This window comes from Orbicella faveolata, unplaced genomic scaffold, assembly GCF_042242905.1.
Source record: "Orbicella faveolata isolate gen_17 unplaced genomic scaffold, um_ofav_v1 contig_15, whole genome shotgun sequence".
NCBI lineage: Eukaryota > Metazoa > Cnidaria > Anthozoa > Scleractinia > Merulinidae > Orbicella > Orbicella faveolata.
The window spans coordinates 5233320-5260166 of NW_028301542.1; the positions used below are offsets into that span (position 1 = coordinate 5233320).

General features: G+C 39.4%; 2 protein-coding genes, 1 long non-coding RNA gene and 1 pseudogene across 3 annotated transcripts; 3 read left to right on the forward strand and 1 right to left on the reverse strand.

Moving 5' to 3' along the window:
• Positions 1 to 322: 322 nt before the first annotated feature.
• LOC149113231 (uncharacterized) lies at positions 323 to 8080 on the reverse strand. Its single transcript, XR_016206715.1, has 2 exons — positions 7818 to 8080; positions 323 to 6257 (listed from the first exon to the last, which is right to left on the reverse strand). It is a non-coding gene; the product is annotated as an uncharacterized LOC149113231 (long non-coding RNA).
• A 173-nt stretch (positions 8081 to 8253) lies between these two features.
• LOC149113232 (rab3 GTPase-activating protein catalytic subunit-like) lies at positions 8254 to 13546 on the forward strand. The gene is made up of 5 exons (XM_089288502.1): positions 8254 to 8268; positions 8375 to 8556; positions 12410 to 12478; positions 12597 to 12670; positions 13216 to 13546. The coding sequence occupies exons 1-5, from the start codon at positions 8254 to 8256 to the stop codon at positions 13401 to 13403; spliced, it is 528 nt and encodes a 175-aa protein (XP_089144628.1). The 3' UTR covers positions 13404 to 13546.
• Positions 9115 to 10681, forward strand: LOC149113233 (uncharacterized; annotated as a pseudogene).
• An 810-nt stretch (positions 13547 to 14356) lies between the features above and the next one.
• On the forward strand, positions 14357 to 26801 carry LOC149113234 (rab3 GTPase-activating protein catalytic subunit-like). Its single transcript, XM_089288503.1, has 15 exons — positions 14357 to 14380; positions 14463 to 14576; positions 15345 to 15435; positions 15575 to 15656; positions 16668 to 16722; positions 17420 to 17836; positions 18339 to 18476; positions 18910 to 19069; positions 19841 to 19998; positions 20076 to 20210; positions 20481 to 20577; positions 21205 to 21305; positions 22069 to 22281; positions 24545 to 24595; positions 25406 to 26801. Exons 1-15 carry the CDS (start codon positions 14357 to 14359, stop codon positions 25586 to 25588), a joined length of 2019 nt encoding a protein of 672 aa, XP_089144629.1. The 3' UTR covers positions 25589 to 26801.
• Positions 26802 to 26847: the final 46 nt, after the last annotated feature.

The window sequence follows — 26847 nt, forward strand, 5'->3', positions numbered from 1 at the left end:
GAACCTGTTGTTAGCACAGGGGAATAATATTTTATTGGGAATATATTTTGAATGTATGTAAAAGGGGAAATCGTTTAAATGAAACAAATCAGTGGGCTTTTAGTTTTTTATCTTTTTATTTATGTCTCAGCAACACTTCCGCGACGCACAAAAGACCAGACATTCTGTCAAAACGTTAAGACTGTGGGTCTTAACTCTCTTGGTTTAACAGTGGGAAATTTTTAGTACACATAAACCGTATTAAAAAAATAACAATAAATTTACCATATTTGACATGAAGAGCGCGACCTCGCGTGATACTAAATCATCTGAAGAGAATGAGTAACCGTTTAATTCAGTTTATTTACTTCAAAGTTTTACAGCTGATTTACATTGACCTTACAAAGCTTACAACACTTTAAACAAAAGCACGGTGAATCTTATCTAATGGCCTCCACACAATCGAGGCCACCTTTCAACAACACCAATTTCCTTTTTTTGTTTTTTTTGGTCCTCAGGGGGCCCGCGCCAAAGGACAAAAAGCATTGAGTCTCGCCTGGCTTGAAAGTCATATACGCCTCATGCCCCGTCCACACTATGCCGCGTAGAAATTTGAAAACGGAAGTTTCACTCTGAAAACGCATCAAATGGTTACCGACAAAATACGCCGGAGGAATTTAAAAACGTAACAGTCACCGGTCATTTTGGATTTGCGTTTGAGGAAAATTCATCCAGGAAAATCACATGATTATTGTGACGCAATCGTTTTCGAAAAGCTCTGTTTTCAAAATGTTTTTCCTTTCACGCGGAAACGAAGAGCCGGCGTTTTCCAATTCGTCCGATTTGAAAAGCGTTTTCGAAAAGCTCCGTTTTCGTGACGGATTAGTGTAGACGGCAGGGCTAAACGTAGAAATAAAGCTTCGTTTTCAAATTCCTCTGGCGCAGTGTGGACGGGGTCTCAGTGACTCTCTTAAACTCTTGCATGGCGACTCTCGTGCGTTATCGGTGACTCTCGTCAACCTTCGTGCGTTATCGGTGGCTCTCGTCAACCTTCGTGCGTTATCGGGGACTCACGTTAACCCTCGTATATTCCTATCGAATTTGAACCTGTTCCAATTTTTCTAGCCAGTCACGAAGAGTTTTCTCCCGTTTTGCCCACACTCGCTGAGAGTTGAAAAAATACCCTCGCGTATCTCTCGTGATTAGAAGGCGACTGTCGTTTCTGTCGTTGTCGTTTGGCCCGGGCTTAAAGAGAGATTCCACTAAATAAATAATGAATAAATGATACTAATTTTATTTTAATGTCAATGTGTTAAGCTTGATAAAGCTAAACACTACAAAAAGGTATTGAATAAATACTGATGACTGCGATGCCTCTTGAAGTTTTACGTTTACAGCTATTTCAGTCGACGTTGTCAGATGAAAGCGTCATGTTTTCGCGACAAGACCGAACAGTAGTCAGGGTATTTGTCGAAAGTTTGCATGTTGGTGTAGAGGAAATCTACGAATTTGTATCTTTGCTCGTGAAGTATTAGCAAGGATACAATAGATTTTCCACTCATTAGACCATTTTTCTCTAGCTTTTCTTTCACTATTATAAAACGACCTTTGGTTAAAAATTCTGAAATTAAGTGTGGCGAAAGGAACATTGTTTCCAGACGTCTGAAGAGAAAGAAAGCTTAAAGCTTTGCTCCGACCGCGTTAATTGAAATAGCTGTATACTGCAAACTTAAAACTCCGGCGGAAGTTTAACCTCATGAAGCCAGCTCGCAAAACTTCCGTTCGCTAACTAAGAGGGTCCAACATAGGTTTTTTCAATCCCGCATCCCGCTAGTATTTTTGGCTCAATCGCACCATCCCGCCCGGGTCGGAATGTTTATCTCGATTCCGCCTGATAAAGAGTCGTAGTTCCTCCGTGTAACGACTGTAATGTGTAATTTACCTCTTTACATTCCGCATCCCGCCGTCGATTTCGCATCCCGCCGTCGCTCTTAGGACTATCTCGCATCCCGTCTGTCAAAAAGAGCAAATCCCGTTTTCACCGAACTGTTTTTATCCCGCATCCCGCCATTAAAAGTTCTGTCATCCCGTATTCCGCCTTCATTTTTCCTCTCATCTCGCATCCCGCGAAACCTATGTTGGATCCCTAAACTAAGTGGTTAAATGCAAAACCTTTGTAAATAAGAACAATAAATGTAACAAATAGTGCTTTCATAGAACTTGTCATAATTACTACTTAGAGCTTCAGTCCCGGACAAAAGTAGTTGGGACGCTTGAGCTGGATCACGTATCCCCTATACCCTCTAATCAATGTTGGAAAATGTTACGTTTTCTCAACAAGAAGGGAGAAAAATCACCTGGTTATGAACATTGTAGGTGGGGGAGGGGAGAACTTGCTTCGTGTCCCAACTTTTTTGTCTGGGATTTATCGTTTTCTAATCAACCATAAATTACAGAACTTTGGAAACTTGGCCAAAAGTTTCCAGATAATACAAGTTATATTAAATGAAAGCTGCATTTGCGAAATACGAACTGAATTCCGGGAGCAAAATTTAATGGAACGTAGATATTTTCGAAAAGTAGGGAATACCTGGCGAGCGAGGTTTTTCTTTTCCACGGAAATTCCGCAAAATGTTGTGCCATTCGCAACTGGGATTTCCAGAAATTAAAAGCGGAAGTTTTGGCCGAATATGAACTCCCACGAAAGAATGATCGGCTTTTACACTCGACTTCCCGTATCCTCGACCAAGGTACTACAAAATATACGTGTACCTTAGTGCCAACCGTTTTCCTACGACATAGGAAAACGGAATTCAAACTTCCAGTTTCGTTTTTCGTTTACCCACGTCATCGGAAAAGGGAATTCGAACTTTTATTTTCGGTTTTTCGTTTTCCAGCTACATTGAAAACGAAATTGCAACTTCTATTTTCGTTTTTCGTTTTCCCACGACTTCGTACAACAGAATTGCAATTGTCATTTCCGTTTTTTCATCTTCTATTTTCGTAAGACATTGAAAACAGAATTTGAACTTCGATTTTCGTTTTTCGTTTTTGTGTTCTGTTATATTATCTCAAGACGGTAGCCTATTAAGGAGGCGCTAGCGCTCTTTGGGCTTGTATATATTCTTTCCTCCCTTACGATCCTCAAAATGGACGTCATAGCTAACTATATGTAACTGAATGTACATACATACGGAGTTGTGATTACAACAATTAACGTAAAAAAAACTGCGCAGCTGTATTTTTAGAAAACTAATATTAAGAATTTTTCAGCCCGCTACAAACCGCATCGAGCTGACTGTTAATAAAAGCCTTCTGTTTCGACTACCACGATATCGATATCGGCAAGGAAATGGAATTATGCTTGTACTATCACAAATCACGGAATTAAATGGCTATTCAGGTCCGACCATTAAGTCAAAAAGTTTCAGTACAAAGGCTTGTCATGATCGATTTGGAACATACAGTTGAACCTCCGATATGGCACCCTCTTCTTATCGACCGGTCAGTGTAAAACGAAGACTGCGGACTGACCGGGCATAAAATGCAGACTGAGGGTAAAACGCAGACTGCAGACTACAGACTTTTTAAGTTTATATCGACGGTGTTATTTCCATTATTGATTTCTAACCGGAAACAGGGTTATTCAGGCTAGTAGTGAAAGTTTGCAATGCTCCGGTTAGCCTAAATAACGCTCCGGTTTGCCTGCCAGTTACGGTTAGCTCTCAATGATGGAAACTACTCAGTTAAAAAGTTTCCAGTCTGTATTTTACTCATGGTCTGCAGTCTGCATTTTGACCCTCAGTCTCCATTTTACCGCAGTTGCAGTCCGCAGTCTGCAGTCTGCAGTCCGCAGTCCTTATTTTACACTGACCGGATATCGACTGTTCCATCTGCAACTGACCCTCTCTTCTTGATATCATGGCGACTGTAAAACCTTTTTACACTTACTGTGCAGCCCCATATCGGGTCTTGATTCCCTCGAGAAGGTCTTCATAACTATTATTTTCGTCAATGAGAAAACGGCGAACAAAGACTTCATCAAGGATGTGGTTTCCAGGTCTACTGTTGTTAGCGACAGGAAGAACCAACATTCTTCTGTGGGTTCATGTATACAAAAGTGACAAAAACACATAAACGAAAAACGACAATCGATGTTCAAATTCCGTTTTTCAATATCTTAAAAAACGAAACACGAAAAAAGGAAATAACAATTAGAATTCTGTTGTCCAAAGCTGTGGTAAAACGAAAAACGAAAACAGAAGTTGGAATCCATTTTCAATGTAGTAGGAAAACGGAAAACGAAAATGGAATCTCGAATTCCTTTTTCCGATCTCGTGAGTAAAACGAAAAACGAAACTGGAATTTCGAATTCCGTTTTCCCCTGTCTTGGGAAAACGGCTGTCACTAAGGTACACGCATTCTACAACTTGCACCTTTTGTTATTAAAATTATGACAGGTTTTTTTCGTTTTCTGCAGGAAATATTTTTTTGCATGGAATTAGTATTATTATCCGTGATCATACCAAAAACCATTTACAAATTTGATAGTTTTGATACTTTTTCTAAAAGACCACTCAATTTGTATGAAAACGTATCTACTTTGTTAGATTTCTTCTACTCTGCTCTAATGTTACGTTAAGTAGCCATAGTAACTCAAGGAGTCTTACTTGAAGGCTAAGGGCTTACACAAAATTGACTCTGCAAAGTTTAACATTAAAATTAATCTATCGATGAAAGTCTAGCATAGGCAAGCTGCACTCTCATGTGGTACGTTCATCATACTATACAAGGTGGTTCTAACTTTTAAGTCTGTGGATGAAACCCTAGTGTGTGACCATTCAAATGAAAGCTATTGAGCAGTACTTTCATGTGGTACTGTTTATTATGCTATACAAGGTGGTTCTAACTTTTAAGTCTGTGGATGAAACCCTAGTGTGCGACCATTCAAATGAAAGCTATTGAGCAGTACTTTCATGTGGTACTGTTTAATATGTTGTAGAAGGTGGTTCTTAGTTTTACGTCTGTAGATGAAATACTAGTGTGCGATGATTCCGGTGAAAGCTATTGAGCAGTATTTTCATGTGGCACTGTTTACTATGTTGTACAAGGTGGTTCTAACTTTTAAGTTTGGATCAAATACTAGTGCGTGACCATTCAGATGAAAGCCACTGAGCCGTGATTTTTATGTGGTTGTAACTCTAACATGTAACCCAACAGTGTGACCGGCACGAGTAACTCTAAATAATATCAAAGGATTTGGAAAATTTTAAACCGAGACCGTTCTTGGATCATGGATGACAATGTGGCATGAGTCTCGTACGCCAATCGCTTGTCGTAGTTGCAAATTTACATAATACCATAATGTTTACAAATAACATAGTAATTCGATTTAGGGCCCCGGACGCCTGTTTACTTTTGGTAGCTCAAAGGTGGGGTGGGGGCTTGTTTGGGCTTATTGGAGGGCAGGCGCCCTTTAGGAATGGGTCGCTTATATATTTCTGTTTACGACATAAACAGTGGAATGTGATTGAACAATGACGGGTAAAATGACTTGACAACTGTAACAAGCGGGGCTTGATGAGTCCAATTCAATAGCTTCGGCAATATTACCTTCAAATTAGAAAGCGGACTACATTATTCACTCGTCTAGTCAGTGTTTACTATGTCAATGTCTTTAATGCCATTTTTGTAATGGTACCTCTTGTTGGAATAGGGGACGTGTATTAGAAAAGGACAATCAATATGGAGGACTTGTTAGACAGGGGACGCTTTTTGGAAAGAGAGCGCTAAATCGAATCATTACGGTATTAAAAGAGAGTTAGCATGTTCTGTTTTCAATCACCTATTTCGTAAAACACTTGTAAGGCGGTTCAGTGTAAGGCGGCGCTTACTGGAAAGAGTACGCTAAATCAAATTATTGCGGCATTAAAAGAGAGTTAGCATGTTCTGTTTTTAATCACCTATTTCGTAGAACACCTCAATGTCAGTAGGAGTGAACCCATAGCCTCCGGTGAAAAACCCACAGTTACCAGTTGAATATCCTGAAGGAACGGAGTATGTATAGCCGCACCGTGTATACGAATTTGAGTTGCTCAAAGCGTTGTCCGATATTTTGATGTCATTGCCATAACCAAAAGTGGGTCCGTAGTTGGAGCAGTGGTACATTGCGTAACTCTGATATTGATACTGAATCAGCTTGACAGGATTATATCCATCTTTGTTGTAAAGCGAGAACAGGAAAGCTTTACTGGCAGAAGTATAACCGCAACTAGAACCTGAATTGGAAACAAAAGGTTAACAATTCTGAGCATTTCGGTTGAAAAAAGAAACAGATATATACAGAAACCATATTGTATAAAGAGTTCTTGGGAACAGAACAACCACAGCGACAAAAATAAGTATTCAGCGTGGGGATCCGATCTGTTGGCAAAAACGTTCAATTTGCGTTACGCGTGATAGAGCAGTTTTCAATTGTGAGTCGACTGGTAATCAGGAAATTACTTCTTTTTCCCTACGGTTTGAGATTGGCTGAGTAGTCCAATTGGTAAGCAATTGGTTTAGTTTTACGACACTCAATTGAAAACAGCTCTAACACAAAAGAAGTTAGTGGATTTATATACCCGGTTTATATACCTTCTTGACGTCTGAAGTTTCAAATGCGTGAAATGAGATCGCGACGTTCTGGGTTACAGCCGGTGAGATAACTGTTTTTGAAGCCGAAGAGGTGCTTTAGTTGAAACAAGACTGATAAGCAAGTGAGACGCCCGGAGTCTGACAGAGAGAGGTCGATTTTCTGGAAGCTGTTGATGCTTTACAACAGGACATACTATAGAAAATTCTCCGAACTCAGCTTCACTACTCCGATTTTGTGAAATATCATGCAACTGGGTCTTATTCTGTCAGCATTATCTTTTTGGGAGCCTAGGAAACCAAACGGGCGTATCTAACTACAGTCAACTGCCGTAGTTTGGAACCCCGGCGGTTCTATACAAAGGACTGAGAACAAACATTGGGTACTAGCTTCAACCATGTTATCAGTGCAAGATATTAAATTACAGTATTTATAGAGGAAGTCACATCAGCCTTAGCTGGTTTTCATGCAGGTCCTCTATCCTGGTCGAATTGGAATTTGGAGATGTTGGTTTTTGTGGAGGGAGGAAAACCGGAGAACCTGGAGAAAATCCTCGGAGCAAGGCGAGAACCAACAACAAACTCAACCCACATAAGGCACCGTGCCGGAATCGAACCCAGGCCACGTAGGTGGGAGGCGAGCGCTCTCACCACTGCGCCATCCCTGCTCCCCAAATAAGCACCTTTATAACAAACTCCAGGTCATACTTATTAAAACAGGATATATCAGCCGAGGCACTGCTCCTTTTAGTCTTAGGGAGACGATAGTTCTAATTAACAATTAGATTATGAGCTCGAGATTTCTTTAAGGTGATAGTTCATGAGGCCGAAGGCCGAATCAACTATCACCTCATAGAACTCTCGAGGTCATAACCCAATTGCTTTACTAGAATTCTAACTGAAATTTCCTTCAAATAACGATTCCAATTATTTCCGGTCTAAGCATTAAACTTCACCCTTTAGAGAATTCGTGCGGACTGAATTGTCAACTTGACATTTGCAGTTGTGTACACGCGTACTTAACAATTATAAATTTCGAGCATTTTTAATTTAAGAAACTGTAACTGCCATCCTTTTAGTCTTCTCAAAAATTGGATTATCCATTTGTTTCTAGATGTCTTTCAAAAATTCGGATAGTGTACAATGGCTCAGCCAATCAGATTACAGCATTTGCATTGGTATACTAGTAGTAGAATGATACTTACTGTGCCAGGACACGTCAGTATATCCACCAAATATGTAGCTGCCGTATTTAATGATGGTCACAGTGGGTCCCTTTCCATCACAGTTGCTGTGGAATATCGATGCAGCCGAACAAACACGCAACCTCGATGAGCTCTAAACCTGAGCCGCAATATAGTCACGTGATACTGGTCAGCGGGTAGCTTGTTGTGACAGCTGTCAATTAACAATAGCATGGACGCCCAAAATCAAAGATGTAGCTATGGTAATGGTGCTACTCTCTTAGTTTTCAGGGTATTGGCATGCGGACGGACCTACGTACGTATGTATGTACGTACGTCACGTGACAACCAAAATTTTTCGGATTGATGAGTTACCAAATTTTCTAAGGTATGGGGCTCCACTCGCGCGCCAGGAGCTCCGCTATCAATAGGCAAGTAGTTGATATAATTAATAGATATGGCATACCTCTCTGTAACTATTGGAGAAGTGTTTTTAGAAACCCACATCTCTTAGGATAGAGATTCATTTTAGAATAAATATTACCACTTGAAAATTGTATTAAATGTTTTTCTTCTAGGCGTGTCCAATTTCTCCTGTCCCGCCTGTCACATTAACTGTTCGTTTTACTTACATACTGGATGAGTGGACAGATTATGCCTGGCCACAAGAGCCCTCTGATATGTCTTCAAGTTTGGACTGTAAAGTCGGAGTAAACAACCCGGGAACTTTACCTTTTGGGGCATGTCAAGATCCAATAAGGTAAGCTTAGCGAAATCTGGGGAGACACTCTATAAGTCTTTGGATAGGGGTGTTCTGCTGGGACATTGTAACCCTTTTTACCTCATGGTATGCACTTCATACCATGAGGTATAGTGATGGTTGGATTTGTCACGCCATTCCCTTTAAACAATTAATTTATGCATTAAATACGCATTAAACATGAATTAAACACGTTTTCCCCTGTCCCCCATACTAGGTTTGGTTTTGTCACAAAGTCGTGTCATTGTTTTATGTTCATATACGTGGGGGGAGGGGGTGGGACAAAGGTGGCAGTACATGTTTACAAAATGGCGTCTGTTGTGTCGAGCCCGACGCAAAAATTGTCAAGGCGAGTTTTCTTTCCTTTCGCTCCATCTTTGATCAAAGTACACTTTTGAAGACCTCACAAACGAACAGGAAATGTGCTCAAGGGAGCTCGAGGGGAAAGAAATGGGTTTTAAAGTCTTAAAAGTTACGATGTCTCCAAGATACATTGGGATGACGAGGAATAGAATACACAAAACGAACTATTCGAAATGAATGCTTTATGGTCTGGGGAAAAAGGTAAGCTGCCCTCCTTCTACTGTATTGCATTTTGAATTTTCTAAAAATACTCGCAGGACGTATGATTTAAAATTAAATGCGCTTTTAATATTTCGCAATTCGCTAGGAAGCTGTTCGGAAAATGTCACATGACAAAGGAGATCGATGAAGCTTTCGTCAAGTTCCCCTCTCGCTGGGACTTAAAGCTATAGAGATTGAACACAACTGCCAAACAAATGCTAAATACAATATACGCCAAATAACAAATACCATAACAAATACAAAATATCAAACAACAAATAAATGCCAAACAGATGATCTGTTACCTGCTGAATACCACCTGAAATACACCAAGGTCAGGAGCAATTGATTATCGAAGGTAATCCTACAATACCCGAGCAGTTTGAAAATCAAAATAAAATACCAGTTCAGTTGTCAAGTAATTGTCAGTACAGAAATGCAGATAAAAATGTGAATGTATGGAATTCTGAGCTACCATTGTCTCCCATCCTCAGTTTAGAATGACACGTGAAAGAGAACCCTCCATAATTTCTTACAAAATGGTTACCAGACTTTCTAATGGCAAAAAAATAAATAAATAAATAAAAAATTTAAAAAAATGTCGCTGAAATTATACATTAGAAATTAATGTCACGAAATCCTCCAAGCTGAAGGCTATGTTGTGTGGATACCATGGTTGTCATTTCTTAGAGTGATATAGAGGTTTAAAATTCATGATTTTCTCAAAGAAGTATTTCATTAGACAAAGTTTAAGTTTGTGTATTTTTTGAACAAGAACTCCAAAGCATAAAAACTTGCCTCTGTTTTGTATGATAGCTGAAGGTAATATTTTCAGAAAATTAAGGCAGCTCCAAATGTAAACGTACCATTTTTTGAGCAGAATCATATCATTGAGTGGAGATATGGAGTCAAATCCTGGTCCTGCAAATGAGTACCGGTATTGCATATCAGTACCTTTTATATCACCCACAAATTCTGTCTGTTTATTAGAATTCAGATTGTCTCAGTTAGGCAGAACTGCACTTGATGTTGAAGGAGGTGGTGATTGCTTTTTTAGGGCTGTATCACATCAACTCTATGGAAATCCTAATAGTCATTTCTATGTGCGCAGTGTTGGCATTCAGTATTTAGTGAATCACCCTGAACAATTTTATAGAGAGTAAAACTGAGCATTCTTGGCAAGGTTATTTGGAAAGAAAGTCATGTCAAGGAACATGGGCTGATGCTATCATAATTCAAGCTGTTGCCAATTGTCTTAATTTATCAATTCATATTGCTGAATCAAATCCAACTTTTTCTCCAGTTACTGTTGTTGAACCAGTGAATGTTACAAATGCCCTAAACATTTGCATTGGACACCTAGATGAATTTCATTATGTTTCCATAGTAGAAAACAGAACAATGGAGATAAGTGACAACAGCAAACAAACAAAGAAATGCAAATGAAAACAAACCAGTTAATAACAGTGAAAAACGTAAAGCTTACAGAAGAAAATACATGAGAGAATACATGAGATGGGTTTTCCTTGTAAGCCTAATGTATTGAATTTCACATCACTATAAGAGCGACTAATATCACCTCGTATACCGTTTATAGAATTCCGTGAACTATCTAGGGTTGGTCAATTGTCTATTCATGGAAACATTGTCAATGTGCCAAGTGATGTAAATTCGACTGTTCATTGTCTCCCAAGGCCAAGAACCAAATCACAGACCACTCCAATAAAACTTAAAAGGCGACTTGGTTACAAGCATCACTATCAGTTTCAGATTGTCAGACCTAAGAAAGTATTAGATGCAGCCAAATATGTTATAGACACTAGTGAATTATTTAAAACCGAAGGCATAAAAGTGCAAAATGCATGGCTAGATGGCATAACTTCACAACCCATGAAGAGTGGGGTGAGTTTGTTCAAAACCCTAACACATCCAGTGCTGATGTACAAACTAATGAAATCTTCACAAATTGTCAAAACAATATTTGCACTGCTGATGTTCATAATCCAGACAGAGAAAAAGACACTAAAAGGATTATCAGTGTTTCCTGTCAAAATGTTATATATATTAGATGAAGACCTTATTTCTATAAACATGCTCAACTAATGGCTGCTTATTAACATGATGCACTTTTCAACTTGACACCTTACAAATGCAACACTTCTTAGTTCCAAAAGAGGCAAAGGACAGTACTTCATAGAATAATTACCACATACCATGAGGTAGCTCGAAGGAGCCTTTGATTGTATACTAGAACATGATCAGCTTGATTTTGCAACCCTCTACTAGACCAGGCGGTATCCAGTCATTTTGCCAACGAGTTGTTTCGCCAACGACTTGTTCACCAACGTCTTAGATCAATTCGCCAATGTCCTAAGTCGCTTCGCCAATGTCCTACTGGTTAATTAGCCAACGTCTAAATAAAAGTTTACCTTCATTTTTAGTGCTTGTAAATATTTGACACTATATACTGTAATACAACTGCTGTTGTTATTTACTTGATGTTCCATTTTATTTCTAACTCAATTATAGGCCTGGAAAATGAAAACAAACTCTGTTTGCTTCTGAAGAAAAGGAAAAGATATAATGTTAATTTACATTGTAATGCATTATCAGCGAATTGGTGCGATAGTTGCAAAACTTTTGGAAGTCATTGGACTTTGGTATTAAACTGTCAATTTTCACCGTGAAAATTACCGCGATGTAGTGCCCACGAGTCGGCTTGTGAAACTATCAAAAACATGCAAATTGATCTAAAGTCAGTCAAGTGAAACTGGCAGTGGCTTAAATAAAATTTCTTGACCCGAGGATCACCCAAGGATCACCCAAGGATCAGGATTGCATTCCAAACATCAATAAGCAGCTTTTTTTTTCGTTAGTACTGGATATCTGACGTTGGTGAATTGACCAGCAGGACGTTGGCAAAGTGACTTAGAGCATTGGTGAATCGACCCAAGACGTTGGCGAACTATCATAGTACAACTTACGTTAAATAAACCAATATCTTACAGAGTCACTTCTGAGTTTCAGTTTCTATTATTACCCCAAGTAAAGAACATTGTTTTACACCAAATTATTTTTACACTGGCCTCTCTTCGGAAAATTATACCACATTCTAGACCAACACTGTTTGAATTCTACATGTATACCCAATCCCAGACTAAACAGCCTGAAAACCACACCCTTTACAGCAGCACATACCCATATAGCTCGAAAAAAAATCGTAAGATTCTACTTCGCTGAACGTTTAATTTTAACAATAGTATGTTTTTTTCATGGATTTTTATAACAGGGAGCTTCATCTGTCAACAACGTGGCCTTGCCTATCTGAAGAAGTCATTGTTGACAATTCTGTCTACTTGTAAGTGCTTTATTTTTCATAGAGAGTTTTTGCTACCCTGGATGTTGTTAACTTGTTCTTAGTCTGCTTCATTCTAAGAGATTAAACTTGAATACTTGAGCTTTTTTTTTTGTTTCAGTGATCTAGACCCTTGTCATGCCCCTCAGTGGTGTGTGAGAGCGAGAATGAATGACAATCCCCAGTGCTTATTAGGTTAGTTCCGATTATTGTTTTGTTTTTTAATGGCTGTCCTCTTACCAACTGAGCACAAGGGCCGTGCTGAGAAATATTGGCCCAAGGTGGTGGCAGTACAGACCAAAAACAGCAAGGTCTGTACAAAAATAGCAAGGGCCAATATTCCACAATATGGCTCAAGCAAGCTAAGTTAGTAAGTACTTTTATTATTACAGTATGTGGCACAAAAACCAAAAGTAAACAGCTTATGGCCGTTTCCAAGACCCCCTCTTACCTGGAAGGGTAAGGGCAAATAGACATGTACTGCTGATGATCTGAAACAATGATGTTTTATTGATTCGCAAGTGAATATCTTAGTGGATACATGACATGACATCCTTTGTGGAATTTAGCCTAAGGGCCTGAAATGTCTGCTATTTTTAATTTTCTCTTCACCTCTTTTGTAACAAGAGTTTTCAAAACAGGCTTTTCCCCATACAAGTTAAAAGTCGCAATTTAGTACTGGCATCATCAAAAATACCAATTTTACAATGTTGAAAACGTTTCCTGTTTATTTTATTCAGACAACGTGGCAGATATAACCCATGCTCTGCAGAGACTCACAGAGGCCCCGCATGTGGCGTCATTATCTACTGCTGTTTCCAGGGCAACATCGAGAATATCAGCCATGAGTGAACGTAGCTCACAGGAATTTCCTATCCCTGGGAAACTTCTGCGTGAAATCCTTAAGGCATGCATTGCTCAGCTTTGACTATATCATGCAAACTTCTATTGGCCCAGGCAATGTTTACAGTTTTTGTGCTGTTTGTAATTACCGTATTTATTCAATGAGGCACCCAATCTCGAACCTTGAATAAGCACCCACCTCGATTAAGTGCCCACCCTGCACCCCTTAGGTGGGAACAGTCAATAAGCACCTGGCCTCGAATAAGTCCCCTACCCCGCCCCCCTTCCAAAAAAAACAATAATAAGTGCAGAAGAGGAGAATTGATTATCATATCTTTACTGGCTAACAATCTCCAAGCTCATTGTCTGAGAGTCATGAAAATGTTGGAAGTTTCCTCAAAGTTTCAACTGTAACGTCCATTTGGCCACAAAGTTCTTTCACCTGCACAATCTCCCGCCCAAAACTTTGTGGCATTACATCTTCACGTTTTGTTGATATTATTTACTGTTTTGTTGCAAAATAAACTTACTACTTGCTGAAAATGGTGAAAATTTAATAAGCGCCCACCTCAAATAAGCACTAACTCTCAAGGCCCAAAAACTTAATTATCTTTAATCTTTAACCTTTAATCATTATTTATACACGGTAAAAATTCATCAGGTACAGTAAATTCAGTTATAATATAGATAGGACCCTTTGCACACTCTGATTGGTTGAAAACCCATGTTTTATCAGAGTGTAAAACATAGGAAAAGCATGTTTTAGTGTTTTTCGCCACGTTACCTCTATATCATAAAGCAAATAAAGAAGCCTAGGCCGTGTATTACACTGTTATAAAACACTCTGGACATTTGAGAACACTTGAGAAATGTAGAAAACATTTGCCTGAGGCTTGCGTTTTCTACATTTGCCTCGTGTTCTCAAATGCCCGTCATGTTTTATCTCAGTGTAATACACGGCTTAGACTTCTTTATTTGTTAGATAAAATGTCTAAGATCCTAAACCTAAAATTCTAATATTAATTTGATTAAGCGCCCATGGCGCTTAATCAAATAAATCAGGTAAACTTCAATCTGAGTTTCTATTTGATTTTAGTTCAGTTTGTATATCCGTTTGTGTCTAAAATGCACTTTCTACCCACAGCATTTATTTCCAGATGGAGATCAAGATTTAGAAGATTTAGAAATTGAACAACAGCAATTATTATTTAATAAAATGGAAAATAGCAAGGATGCTAAACAGGAGCAGGGACCTCAGGTGTGAACAGATTAATTTCTTGATTTTGATGTTCTTTACCAAGAGTGCTGAGTACTAACTTGAAGAAAGTCTGAATTTCATTTTGCAAAACTTTGAAAAACAAACAGTGCCTCTTGAAAGTCAGTACTGCTTAAAAACTTTCATTTGAATGGTCACACACTAGGGTTTCATCCACAGAGTTAAAAGTTAGAACTTGTACAGCATAATAAACAGTACCACATGAAAGTACTGCTCAATAGCTTTCATTTGAATGGTCACACACAGCTGTGTTTTCAATCACAGTCGTAAAAGTTAGAATGACTCTAGTTGATCGACTCACGTTGCTTTTGACAAGGAAAATTGTTCTTGATTTTTGACCTAAAGTGGCTGACGATAATGTCAAGTTCTTTCCATCACTTACACTTTGATGGATCAATACTACCGTACTTCTCTTTGTCATACAGTTATGGTATCATGACTGGGGATTTGTTCCATAATGTTATTGTAGCATCACTGGAGAAAGTGTTAGTATTGATCCGTCAAAGTTTAGCTGTTCGAAAAGTGCCGGAAACTTTTACCAGCCACCTTAAAAAAAACTACAATTACAAGTTTTCGACTGTAGTCCTTTAGAACGTCTACTAAAACTATTAGAATGATTGTCCACTCGGTTTCGTCTCGTTGCCTATTCGCTCCCTAGGCTTGTGGTCCAGCTGTTTGTTAATTATAGGCCAGCAATGCGCACAGAGAGTTCGGTTGATTACAAGTACTGACTGCCTTTCGTTTCTTCAGGACAAGTTTCGTGGTTTGAAAACAGCGCCTGAGGACAGCCTTACCTTCTTCCTTGCTGTTTGTATCTGTATAGTTTATCACAGCTATGGAGGTGAGTGAGGTGCTGTGTCAGTGAAAAATACAGTCACATTTTTGCCAGTTTGCCACTGGTCGTCAGTCACTGGATAATATATTAATACTTTACCTTTAGAATCTGATGGTCTTATTTTCGTATTTACCCCGTTTTACAGGTTTAAGAGCCGTGGCTCATCTATGGCAAGAGTTTGTCTTGGAAATGCGATATAGGTGGGAAAATGACATATTTATTCCAAGGTAAAGAGATTCTGTAAAACTTCATTTTGTGACGTCAGTAATAGACCATGTCACCATTTTATGTAAAATCCGGGGGTCTTGAGTTCAAGTCTACAATCATGGACAAAAGCAGTTGAGACACTCCCTGAAAAAGACCTGTTTCATTGAATGGGTGAGTTTTTCAATCTCCAATTTTCACATTTCGACCCCCCTCTCTCCATTTCAATGTTGCAGCCACGTGACAATGTCCACGGAGCGTATTTTAACATTGAAAAGGGGGAGAGAGGGTTTGGCTATCGACAAAAAAGATGCTTTTTGAAATTACGGAAGGACGCCGATAGAAAGCATTTGTTTTGCTCAGAGGTGTCAACACTTTTGTCTGTGATTATAGCTACCATTATTCTGAATTTTCGTAATTGAAACATGCTCCACTTTTGTTACGTAAAATAAATAAGGATGCAGAGAAAGAATAGCTGCATTGCAGGTTATTAAGTATCGTTTTGATCTATGAACAAGTGTTGAATAACTGGAAATGCGACTACATTTAATACAATATACAGTAAAAAGTATGACTTTTTTCTCACTCCAAGGACATATTACTTTTAAGAAAAAAAAAATGAAAAAAAAAAAATCAAGAACTGACTCTTAGTGATCGATTCATCGACAACTTTATTTCCTGAACATTGGCATTTAAACCAACCTTCCAGCCCTGCCCCAGGGGGAAGGGGACTCCCACCTAAAAAGGACGGGGGTGCTCATCGGAAATTTTGAAAAGAACCCCTAAGAGATACCAAGATCCTGTTTTGTGGGCGTGGCTTGAAATTTTTTCACCCCTAAGAGGTACCAATTCTAAAACAACAAATTATCTCCTGCCATATTTTTTTCGGCTCAATACCATTTAAAGAGACCACAGAAGCTCTCCTTTTGAGGACCTTTTGAGGCTAAACACCCTTAGAGGTACTTTGTTTTAAACCAAAATCACAAAAGAAATCGAGTGTTAATAAAACGCTTTTTATTTGTATCATTACACAGATTAAAATTACAACCCCCCAATCTTGGAAGTTGTTTAATTCATCATAAGTTACAGGTTTGTTTGTGTTTCTCCCTTGTAAATTTTTTGCTTCGCGAGTAGTGATTTTATGAATCCGCTGTTCTCTGTTCCAGTAGGTAAGCTAATTAAAAGATCAAAAAGTTCTGCCTTGCGTCCAAATTTGTCATAAATTTAAAAACTAATACATTTTCTAGAGATTTGCCAGAAAGACTGTTTCTCTTTGACATTAAGTTGTAATACTGGTTGTAATACTACAGAGTACAGATATAGAAATATCTAGCGGAGTATATAAGAGGTGGTTGGGCAATTTACTGGGGCATGAAATATTTTTCTCACCTTTATGTTGTGCAACAATTTTTTATACATAAAAAACAGGACCTAGATAGAAGAAAGCACTTAAATGCTTGATTTTTTTTTCCGTAACTCCCCTTGCACGATTTTTTTTCAGTAGTTTTTGCTGTGCATGAATTTTGGTTTTGAAATTGCCCACCACCCCCTCAAATCCGTCCGTAAAGATCAGTGAGATGAAGGCAACCGTGCCAAGCGCGGGAAAAATTAGCAACGGCTGCCAAGCGCGGGAAAATTCGTGAAAGCCGACACATTTTGACATCTTGCCCAAGTTAGATTTGTATTCTTCAGTTAACGAATGAAGGAAAATGTTCGACTATGTGGTCTCTTTGTGCTTCGTTTGAATCGGTTATTAATTCCATCTTCTCAATGTTTTTCTTTTCAGATGCTTAACTGCTGTATCGAGAGAAAACGGCTTTCCAAGATTCGAGCAGCAAGCCTACAGTTTTCAACTAACGTCAACAAAACCTCCGAAACAAGAACTAAAAGCAACGATTCAAATTCAGAAAATGTAAGCTTACGTAAAAGTAGTTCTAACGCTCAAATGGAAAGTTTAGAATCGCAGTCGAGTTTTTCGGATGATGACGAATTTTTCGAAGCCGTTGAAAGCCAAGATGAAGTTGACAAAGACAGTAGAAGCAATGCAGAGGATGTAAAAAATACAAAAAGGACAGATAAGGACTTGAATGAAGATAACATTGATAATAATTCGTTAGTATTTAGAAGAGAAGGAGCCAAAGAACCATTTGGGGATTTAAAACTTCTCGTTTCTGGAGAACCGCTCTTAGTTCCAATCACCCAGGTAGGTTTGTTGCTGATGATCGTGGCTTAGAATTAAGCTGTTTAACGTTAGGAATGGCTGGTGAAAATGAAATTGTATGTAATGCATGAACTGCCAGACTGCCATTTTGAGGGTTTATTTCTCCGGCGAAACAGCGTGCCGTGTTTGCACTTCAGTCGTTCAGAAAATGACAAAATTGTTCAGCTGATTAGTTTTGCAAGTGAACATATGTGAGATCGTACCTTTGAACTGCGGAGAAATATGTAAAGACATCAATGATCTTATTCTACATCTACATCTACACTTAGTTAAGTCGGTAAAAATCTTGAGATATCACAGTTATTTTTTTCATGCTTGAATTTCACAGCTGCATAAGTTGTGTACATAACTGCGATGATTATTCATGTCTCATTATCTAATTAGTATTCTCTACCGAGGACTGAATAGATGCGGCTTCGTGTTTGGGTGACTCGTTTAGCTTCCTTTGTAATTATTAATTTCGTTTCCCTTTTTTTGGAGCTAGGAACCAGCACCAATGACAGAAGACATGCTAGAAGAACAAGCTGAAATCCTCACACAATTAGGGACCTCTGAAGAAGGAGCTCGCGTAAGGGCTCAAATGCAGTGCGCTTCTCTGCTCTCCGACATGGAGGCTTTTAAGGTAAAGGATAAGGACCCATAATAGGCCATTTTTGAGTCACTTTTTGCCTCCGTGTCAAAACGAGTCTTCGTGCGGAACTATTCATATGAAAATATGTTTCCCTTACGGGTTCATTTTCATGCTAATCAAACTCAGGTTTTGCAGGAGGACTCATTTTGAAACAGAGACACAAGTTAACTAGGAAATGGCCGTTGTTTGTTCTCTCCACAATGTAAGGTAGTTGAAACGTTAATTAATTTAAATATGGTAAATCATAGTCAATAACCTTTCTCCAACCTTGTTTATAAACAGATACTAGAAGATTGTTGAGACAACATAAGAAATTGTCAATTTCTTAGCCTAGTCGGTTTATGTCACAGAAACCTTTAATAAAGCGCTGACATGGGATGGGAGAAACGTTCTTTCCGCTCCTGATCTGTATTTTTCTCATTAGGCGGCAAATCCTGGCTGTTTATTAGAAGATTTTGTACGATGGTACTCGCCGTTTGATTGGATACCAGGCCCCGAGACAGAAGAGGAGATGGAAGAGTTGAGAAGGCTCAGAAAGGAAACTAATAAACGAAGCGAAGAATCAAGCGCCACTATCGTAACAGGTATAAAGATAACAATATTTTCGCCCTCACTATCGTTTTCGGTCTGTTTTCACCTGTCCACGCAAATACGTTTTCGTATGAAAACGCACACTTTTTGTTACGTTTTCGCCTGTCGTCCACACTAAAACGCCCGAAAACGCTGATGGAAACGACAGTATATGACGCTTTTCTCGGCACCGTTTTCAAAAGCCTCCGTTTTCACTTGTCCACACTAGAAACGGAGCGTTTTCAAAACGAAGCGTTTTCAAAAGGCCCCACTTTTGAAACCGTTTTTGTCAGCGTTTTCGGTCGTTTTAGTGTGGACGATAGGTGAAAACGTATCAAAGAGAATGCGTTTTCATACGAAAACGCGTTTGTGTGGCGGGGACCTTAGGTTAGAATTTTCCTGTGCTTGGCTCTTGTTACATGTTTTCCCGCCCTTGGTATTCATTACATGTAATCTCGTGTAATTTCCGTGCTTGGAAACCGTTACATGTTTTCTCGCGCTTCGTACTCGTCACGCGTTTTCCCGCGCCTGACATCCCTTACATACATTCCCGCGTCCTGCACTCCTGACATGTTTTACCGCTAGCAACCCTTTGCATGTTTAGCTTTCCCGCTCTTAATACCCGTCACGTGGTTTCCTGCGCTGCCTGTTTTGAGTAGTTGTTCATTGTTAGTGGTTGGCCTTGAGATTTCTTTGGGTTACGTTGAGGACAGTCAATGTAAGCATGGCCGCACAGATGTTTTTCTTTTGTTTTAATGGTGTTGTTTTTGTTTTATTTTGTTCAGCTGTAAGCAGTGAAAGTTCGTTAGAGGAAGGCTGGGATACAGAAGACATCGAGATCCCGGACGATGACTCGCCGAGTAAACAGACAAGTAGCGCGAAGACTCTAATGGATGAAGCGAAGGCTGGACATGTAGAAGAACTACAACCCTGTGCAAGGTACGTAGCCTGTATAACCTGTTGTGAGCTGTATGACAACAAAAGATCAAATTGCACTTTCGTTATCATTGCTTTTCATAGTGGCGAGAGGAGGGGCACCTAAGCCTGCGCATGCGTATTCCAGGCAATATGTGGGTGGAGGTATGGCAGAGTGCTCGCTCGGTTCCAGTTCGCAGACAGAAACGACTCTTTGACGAAACTAAGGAAGCTGAAAAGGTATCATCTGACATTCTCTATTTTCCAATTCATTCTGTTTGTCCCCCAAATTTTGCATAAACTATTGTGATGAAATGCTCTTGGGAATATGCACATCTCCCACTAGTTTATGGAAAATTTGGAGGGCAAACAGAGTGAGTTATGGGGAACTCGAAAATGAAGAATTTCCGACTAAAGATGTAAAATAAAATCGATAAACGTAAGCTTAGCACTAAACTACATCTGTACCGCCAGTAGACTTGTTTTTAGTATCCCGTGTTACCTTGGTAGGTGTTGCACTTTCTCGCTGGTCTCAAGCCTGCTCAAGTCGCTTTCCAGTTGTTTCCTGTGTTGCTTCACGCGGCAGTTCTTCGTATAGAGACAACTGGTAAGCAAAACAATGACTGTTTTTATGTCTAATAGGATTGAACTCTGCTATGTTTATTGGAGCTTCCTACGCATATGCCCTGTGGGCTAGTCATGCAATCTTTCTTCTCCCACGTCTTCTGAATGAACATTCTCGCCGTTGGGGAGGAGTGCGTGACGAGGCACAAGGGCGTCTGTGTAGGAGGCTATTGCTTATTGTGAACACTATAAATTGTGTTGTCCATTTAATGGACAACACAAATGCTGCAAATAATACAATAATAATATTTCATATATTGATTTCAATACAGCATTTTGTTAAGAATCCCAAGATCAGTTGGATTGTTGTGTAGGGGAATCTTTGTTTATGTTTGCCTCATTAGCACTAGCGATTTAGTTTCTGTTAGAGCTACAATAATCTTAGTTCTGAATATTGAAAGAGCATAGCAAAATTATCCCAGAGCTCTCGATTTCTTGGTCCTAATCAAAAGGATCTTGGCGGACCCCGGGACGAGAGATTGCTCACCGCGCTGTCGTTCAATAAGGAGGTTTCCGAATAATAACGTGCAAAATTGAGTTCAAATAACAGAACAAAATAAAACAGGTTTCGTTACAGCCTGCCATGAACTGATTTTACCTCTTTTGCCAGGTGCACGAGACATCCCTGCGGTGTCATCTGTTCTGGACGAAGTACTTAGCAACGCCAGCAAGTTATCTTGGGAAATGCCACGAGATTTGCCTCGTTGTGAGGTACGAATTGAACAAGGGATAAACGTGTTACCGTAACGTTAATTTATTTCCTCGTTTTGAATAAATCACGAATAACCCTTGTTCTGACTAAGTTCTGGGTTGTTTCTGTAAAATTTAAGATACGTAGGTGTTTGGTTTACAATGGATGCAGAAGAATTGATCTTGTTTAATGCCTTTGTGGAGAGTTGTTTACTGTTGTGCTGTTAAATATTGAGTTTATCAAAGGGTAGAGCTTTGATGCTGTTGAGGGGTGCAGCAGGACCAGTTTTCATGTCACATAGGAAACATGCTACTTCCCTAAGATGTCAAACGTTGCACGTGTGATTGTTTTCATTTTGGATGGCTGAGAAGTTTGGAAAAACCATCAAAAAGATGTCACAAAGTTGAGCATGCGGGTTTTCACTCTTTGATTGGCTGAGAAGTTTGGAAAACCATCAAAAAGAAGCCCAAAAAGTTGCACGTGCGGTTTTTCGTTCGAGAAGATCAACAGAGACACGAACAAAGATGTCAAAATGAAATTAGACTACGAGTAGTCCCTCTTTCTCTTAGTCCATCGTGCGTGACGCGAAAGAAAAACGCGAGGAAGAAAACGGCCGCGCGTACCCAGGGTTTCGCGCAGCCATTATTTCCTTGCTGTTTATCTCGCTCGTCGGACTAAGCGAAAGAGGTACTACTCGTAGTCTAAAATGCAATTAAAGCCTTTACCTTGTAGCATAGCTGCACAGAAGATAATAGCCACGTAAAAAGTTATCTATTGTTGTAGGAATTTGTAAAACAACTGAAGCTGTCAAAACTGGCAATTGCTCGTGCCCATTCGTTGCGCTTCAAATTTCAAGATGCACTCTCGGAAAAAGGAAGAGACAAGGACGTTGAACAATTCTTGTCGGCTTTGACAGAAAAACCGGAAGTGGAAGTTATTGGTGCCGGTAGAGGACCAGCTGGAAGAGTAATCCACCGACTGTTCGCCAAACAAGAGGTTTGTTTGGTTTTCCCAGTGGTGACAGTGATATTGGACCTTTTTTTTCCTCCATAGCTCTGCATTTCTTCATTATTATTATAGTTAAACTCCTTAACCATCCTTGTTCCTTTATAATTTATTATTATCTCTTCAGTGTAACTCAGCTCCTTTAACAAGGGCGGACTGTACTAATTACTTGGAACTCCTATCGCAGATTTTTAGAACTTTTTATAAAGCTCTTCTCGTGGTTTTCTAGCTGAACTACTTTTATCGCGTTTGTTGAGCTCGTACAACGTACTTCAACCAATTAGGGTGCATTGTTGTCTGATCGCCGCTATCAATTAAGTTGTTATCTAATGCGATCTTTCCAGCGTTTATCACAGGTTTCATCTTTTCCCCCGCTTGCCACACGATACTTGGTTTTCTGACCCGCATTTTCTCTCGTGTCGGTTCATGTCTTTCCGCGCAAGCCATCCCATACAGGTTTTCCCGCACTTGCGACCTGTGACATTTTTTTCCCCGCGAGCCATGTCGCCCGTTACTTGTTTGCCATTATAGTTTTTCCCGCGCGTGTCAACAGGTATATGTTTTCCCGCGCTTGCCTTCCGTTACACATTTTCCCGCGCTTGATACCCGTTAAAGGTTTTCTCGCGCCAGCCACCCACTGCTTTGTGTTCCCGCGCTTGCTATCCGTCTTATACTTACTTCGAATTCTGATTGGTGGATTACGCTGACTTTCTGCAGCTGTATTTGATAGACCTTAGCCGGGTTGTACGAAAGCCGGTCAACGCTAACCCGGGGTTAAAAGTTAACCAAAGTATTAATTTTTCTTGTTTAAACATTCTTTTCGGCGTCTATGTTTTGTATCATCTAGTCCTCTTTGTCCCATGGGGGACATAGGGTGTCCACAATTGCTTCCCATTTCTGTCTGTCCTGAGCCGCTCTTTTGGCTTCACACCAGGTCATGTTGATCTCCTTCAGGTCCTTCTGTATGCTTCTGCGCCATGTAGTTCTGGGCCTGCCACGTTTTCGTGTTCCTTGCGGATTCCAATCCATCGCATGGCGCGCTATGTTTCTCTCACCCTTCCTTAGTGTATGACCAATCCATTTCCAGCGTCTTCTCTTTATGGTGGTAACAATAGGCTCTTGTCCAGTTCTTATCCATAAATCTTTGTTGGAAATCACCTCAGGCCAATATACTCTCAGAATTCTCCTCGGACACTTGTTGATGAATGTTTGTACTTGCTTTGTAGAAGCTGTCGTCACTCGCCATGTCTCTGAACCGTACAGTAAAACTGCCTTAACATTGGTGTTGAAAATTCTAATTTTGGAAGCTGTGCGCAGGTCTTTGCTTCTCCAGACTGGTCTATGTTTTGTATAGTTTGAGATTTACTCAACTCAACACTGAATGACAAACAATATAAAGAGGAAACCTCACAGAAAAGTTACAAAACTGAAATCAAAATTCTCGCTAATCCTGGGTTAGCTTAAGGTTACACAATACCTTCGCGGTTGTCCTTCAGAAAAAAATCGTACCGACGTTGTTTTTAAAGAAACTACCACAAACTATATATCAATAGAAAGGTTATGAACTGTAGAATTCGGAGAAAAAATATCCGCTAATTTGGCCGTGCCTTTGTTGAGAAGAAAGAAGCCCGGAAACGGAAAACAACTGATTGTCATTCAGCTGAATTAATCGAGTATCAAACCCGTGCAGTAATGTTTAAGTACTGCTCAGTGTTAATCAGCAAGCATCCCCAGAGGGTGTCAGGGTTTTTCTGTATTCTTATAGGTTATCTTTTTATAGACCCGTAAACTTACAACATTAAACAATAGTTTTCGCCGTTTGAACAGTTGTAAACATGTCACCCCTTTATTCGGATGTATATCAACAAAATATGCCGCCAGCCAGTGAAACTAAGGCATCCCTAGCGTTCATAGCGAGCGAAACGATTTTCGCGGGAATTCCAAGGCAATAATAGCGTGAATAATTGTCTAAATAACTCGCGCACGTTTTAAGATTTTACTTTCATTTTTTGAGAAATGTTAGATTATATAGAAACCTTTTTGTTAATTTAAAAAGAAAAAATTCGACAAAAGTAGCCCTCTCAAGGTGCTGTGTAACCTTAGTCCAGCTTCGAACAACCTGGCCCTGAGTCTTTTTTGACCAGTCGACGTAAAATTGCGTTAGTATATAAACACAGGCAAAGGGGATAAATTTACATTTTACAGATGAGGCCTTTTTCGTTCTTAACGGTAGCTTTGTTTTTTTCTCCTTCAGAGTGCGAAAATGCAGTTTGCTAGTGACGACGATACATCTTCAAATCAACCGGTGAGTTATTTGTCAGAGTAGAAAGTTTCATCCAGAAGTTATCTAGACGGAGAAGTACACTTCATCCTATAGGAAAGGTTGCAACCCATATAATACCTAAATAATGATGAGGTCTCAATGGGGTGTTGGCTTTTACCGTAAACGCTTAATCTATTTTCTTTATGGTTAACAGAAATCTTAGCATTTAATAACCATTATTTTAAAAATTTAAATGTTAAAAATTAACTTTTCTTTCAAGTGTAAAACCGTTAAAAATTTATGGTTTTAGAACCATTCCAGGCTGGAAAAAGGTATTATTATTAAACTCGTGAATTGTAGATTAGTATAGCTTACAAGCCACAAGACAAGACAAAAAAAGTCTTGGCAAGAGATCTTGAGATTTTCACTTTCGTGGCTAATTTTTTTTTATAGTTAGTATCTTTCACGGCTAACGGTTAAAATTTTCCAATTTTTACGTCTAAGGGCTAAATTTTTGGCCCATTTTACGGCTAACGGTTAAGCCCATCGAGACCTTCGTGATCTTTTCAAGAGTCACCTGACTGGCGCAAGAAAATTGAGCACCGATGACTTCCACTTCCGGCTTTTCTGTCAAAGCCGATTTATGTCATTCATAAATATACAGAGGAGTTAAGAGCATGACAAGGCGTGTTACTGGATAACAGTTTATCAGATATTTTCTTCTTTGGTACACAACATGCTGCTTCTAAGTTTCATTCCATTTACCAGTAACGTGCCTCAACTTTTACAGAAACTTATCAAAGTCTGTTCTCTCCGCATATTTCCTCACTTTCGCTTTTTCTTTCCCCACAGCGTCGACCAGCTCCTCCACTCCAAGACTTCCCACCCCCTACCGGTCGGGAGTACATTTTGAGAACAACAATTCCCCGTCCCCGACCCTCGTCACGTTCTTGTCCGCAAAGAATGTATTGTGTGCTGACCAATGACGATTTCAGACTTGCAGGCGCATTTACCGATGATGTCATTTTCCAATGACACAAAACGACTGAGAATCGATAAAAATTCAATATTATTTATGCTCCCTCCCCGGATCAGAGACCCACGGCCTCTTCTTACCATCAGTTAACCAGTCACTCGACACTAAAGGCTTGATATCCTCCTCACTGATTTTCATTCGTTTCCTTTGATCTTAAGTTCTGAGAATTTTTCGGTACATCATGACTAATTGTTTTTCCTTGTTCTCGTTACTTGTCTTCTTGTTAGGTTATGAGTATTGCAAGTTAGAATTTTGAAGTTGATAATTCGGTCTGGCTTCAGCTTGTTAACTTTCCATTCCTAGCGTTAAACCTTGAGTCAGTTTTTTAACCTGGAGTCGATTAATGTGGTGACACTCTGTAGATGAAACTCTAATGAGACCAATCATTGAGCAGTACTTTCATGTGGTACTGTTTATTATTCTGTATAAGATGGTCTTAACTTTTAAGTCTGTGGATGAAACCCTGGTGTGTGACCATCCAATTGAAAACTATTGAGCAGTGCTTTCATGTGTCACTGTTTATTATGCTGTTCAAGGTGGTTCTAACATTTAATTCTGTGGATGAAACCTCAGTATGTGACCATTCAAATGAAAGCTATCGAACAGTACCTCCATGAAGTGCTGTTTGTTTTTCAAAAAAAAAACAAGAATAGAAATAGATTTTTCTAGAACAAAAAAAATTATAACCTTGGACTGCATTGTGGTTGTACCAATGTCATTCAATTCTCGTCAGAGTATAACACCCCATGAACACAAAGAATTCCGCCACACCTCGCGTTTAGCGTTTCGTGTTTGCGGCTCAAATTCATGCTTTGACTATAAAATTGTTTTGGCGATGACCACGGGACAATCAGATACAATGTTATAGGACTGAAAAAGTTAACAATCTGTTAGCTTAGACGAGGCTGGAGTCTTTCTAAATGGAAAAGTAAATGGTTTTAAGCAACAAGGCAAACGGTTGTTCGAAGGACCTGTAGTTAGCACAGGGAAAAATATTTTAATGGGAAATTATTTCAAATATCTGCAAAAGAGAAAATCGTTTATGAAACAAATGGGTGTGTTTTGTAGTTCCCTTTACCATTTTCTTCATTTCTACTCCGCGGCGTATAAAAAATCTTCTGCCAAAGCGCTACGACTGTGCATCTTTTTTCTCTCAACAGTTTAACAGCGGGAAATTTTTAGTGCAGATACACCGTATTAAAAAAAAATAAATGTACCATATTTGACAGGCAGTGCGCGAAAATCGCGCGATACTAAA